A 1,651-nucleotide genomic window follows, 5' to 3' on the forward strand; every position below is an offset into this window, starting at 1 on the left:
ACTGAGGCGACACCACTTCTCCAACGATTCCCGAGGTATCAAGGCAATGATAACCACTATCGCACCAGGGCTGTTGTCAGCTTGCTTCTTCTAATACTGCTATCTGGCATTGTCATTGGCACATATCTCCTGATCATCCAAAGCAGATCAGGTGAATATTTTATTAATAGATACATTATGATTCTCAAAAACACGCGTGTGAAAATTTAGTGTGATTTTTACAAGTTGTGGCGAATTTACAAAATATGCTTGCTTCTTATCTAAAACATTATATCAAAGTATGTTTCCTGTATATGTTATTTTCAATTGCAATGCATTTACAGTACTGAATATTTTTAACAGACTTTTTGGGTATATATCTGCAGTGTGGCTAATAACATTTAGGCTTGAGTTACCTTGCTCTTGCGAGTAATTTTCCTTCCTCTGTTTGAACTTATAATGAATATCTTTGCTGTAACTGCGTCATGGACTTTTCCATATTGTTAAAAATTCTTTATTCAAATACAACAATTTGTTTACACAATATTGACGATATTGTAAATTTACAGAGAATGTGCTACCTCCAATTGAAGAGCCGGAGCGTTATGTTAGCCGTCTTCAATGGGATAAGAATAAGGAAGTTAATCAGTTAAATCTTGTGCCACAGTTGAAGAAAGATACTGTCATCATTGTTCAAACGGATACAGAACAATGTGACGGTATAAAAACTTGTTCTATGCTACTGAACTCAATGCAGGTAAATATGGGGAAGATAAAATAGTTTTTTTTTAGAGTTTATATAATCTTAACAAAATAAAATTGTTTTAACTTATTATTACTACTTACATAATTAAAAGGGAATTTTTAAATTTTAATGTTCATTTGACATTAAGTGAAGCATAGAAATTAATTCAATATTAAATACTAATTATTTATTTTTAGGAAAATGGAACTCTTCTGCAATATAACTTCTTGGTGTCACCCGATGGAGAGAGCTTTGAAGCACTGGGATGGCGAAGAAATTCAATCATTTTTCCCAAGTACTCTACAAATGCTTTAGTCCTGGCATTTATAGGTAAAATGTTCTTTATTTTCATTTGTTCTATGCCATACAGATAGATGCTCTTTGCTCGATGAATAGTCTTTATTTACTTTTTTGGAAAACAAGTTATAATATTATATAATTATTCTATGTACAGGTAATTACACACAAGAAGCACCGTCATCTGCTCAAGTTATGCAAGCCAAAATATTTCTAGAAAACTCCATAAGTCAGGAACATTTAGATTTAAATTTCAATATAATCGGTAAAAAGACTAAAGAGTTTCCAAAATATTTGTTCTTAGAGTTAAGTAAATTGCCGCAATGGAATAAACAGCTCTCCGATATGGATTGAGCTGAATTGTTATTGTGATTACGTATTTGTTATGTTCTCAAGTTGTCAATGAATCTCTATATAAGGAGTTATTAGATTTTATTTTAAGTCATAAACGTAATATAAGAAAAACTTTAGTGAGATTAAAAATGTTATTTTTCGTTATGTTTATTTTATTTTTATATGATTTTTTTTTACTTTATTTGTGGATACATGGGCGTTACAGCAGGCTGTTGGATATGTCTGAGTGCTGTTATGTCGGAGTAGGAGAGTCTCGGCCGTTTTGTGTTGGAGTCG

The 1,651-nt window shown here is 31.7% G+C and overlaps 1 protein-coding gene across 1 annotated transcript; it reads left to right on the forward strand.

The window, feature by feature from the left end:
• Positions 1-6: 6 nt before the first annotated feature.
• On the forward strand, positions 7-1,645 carry LOC106113769 (peptidoglycan-recognition protein SB2-like). The gene is made up of 4 exons (XM_013306705.1): positions 7-151; positions 549-736; positions 922-1,054; positions 1,179-1,645. The coding sequence occupies exons 2-4, from the start codon at positions 716-718 to the stop codon at positions 1,373-1,375; spliced, it is 351 nt and encodes a 116-aa protein (XP_013162159.1). The 5' UTR covers positions 7-151; positions 549-715; the 3' UTR covers positions 1,376-1,645.
• Positions 1,646-1,651: the final 6 nt, after the last annotated feature.

Source organism: Papilio xuthus, unplaced genomic scaffold (genome assembly GCF_000836235.2).
Source record: "Papilio xuthus unplaced genomic scaffold, Pxut_1.1 DF829752.1, whole genome shotgun sequence".
In the NCBI taxonomy this organism is placed as follows: Eukaryota; Metazoa; Arthropoda; class Insecta; order Lepidoptera; family Papilionidae; genus Papilio; species Papilio xuthus.

Bases quoted from the DNA above. Each gene is read 5' to 3' on its own strand.
- LOC106113769 (XM_013306705.1), top strand. From the start codon at position 716: ATGCTACTGAACTCAATGCAG. The intron at 737-921 runs GTAAATATGGGG...ATTTATTTTTAG, and splicing joins TGCTACTGAACTCAATGCAG to GAAAATGGAACTCTTCTGCA. The intron at 1,055-1,178 runs GTAAAATGTTCT...TTCTATGTACAG, and splicing joins TTTAGTCCTGGCATTTATAG to GTAATTACACACAAGAAGCA.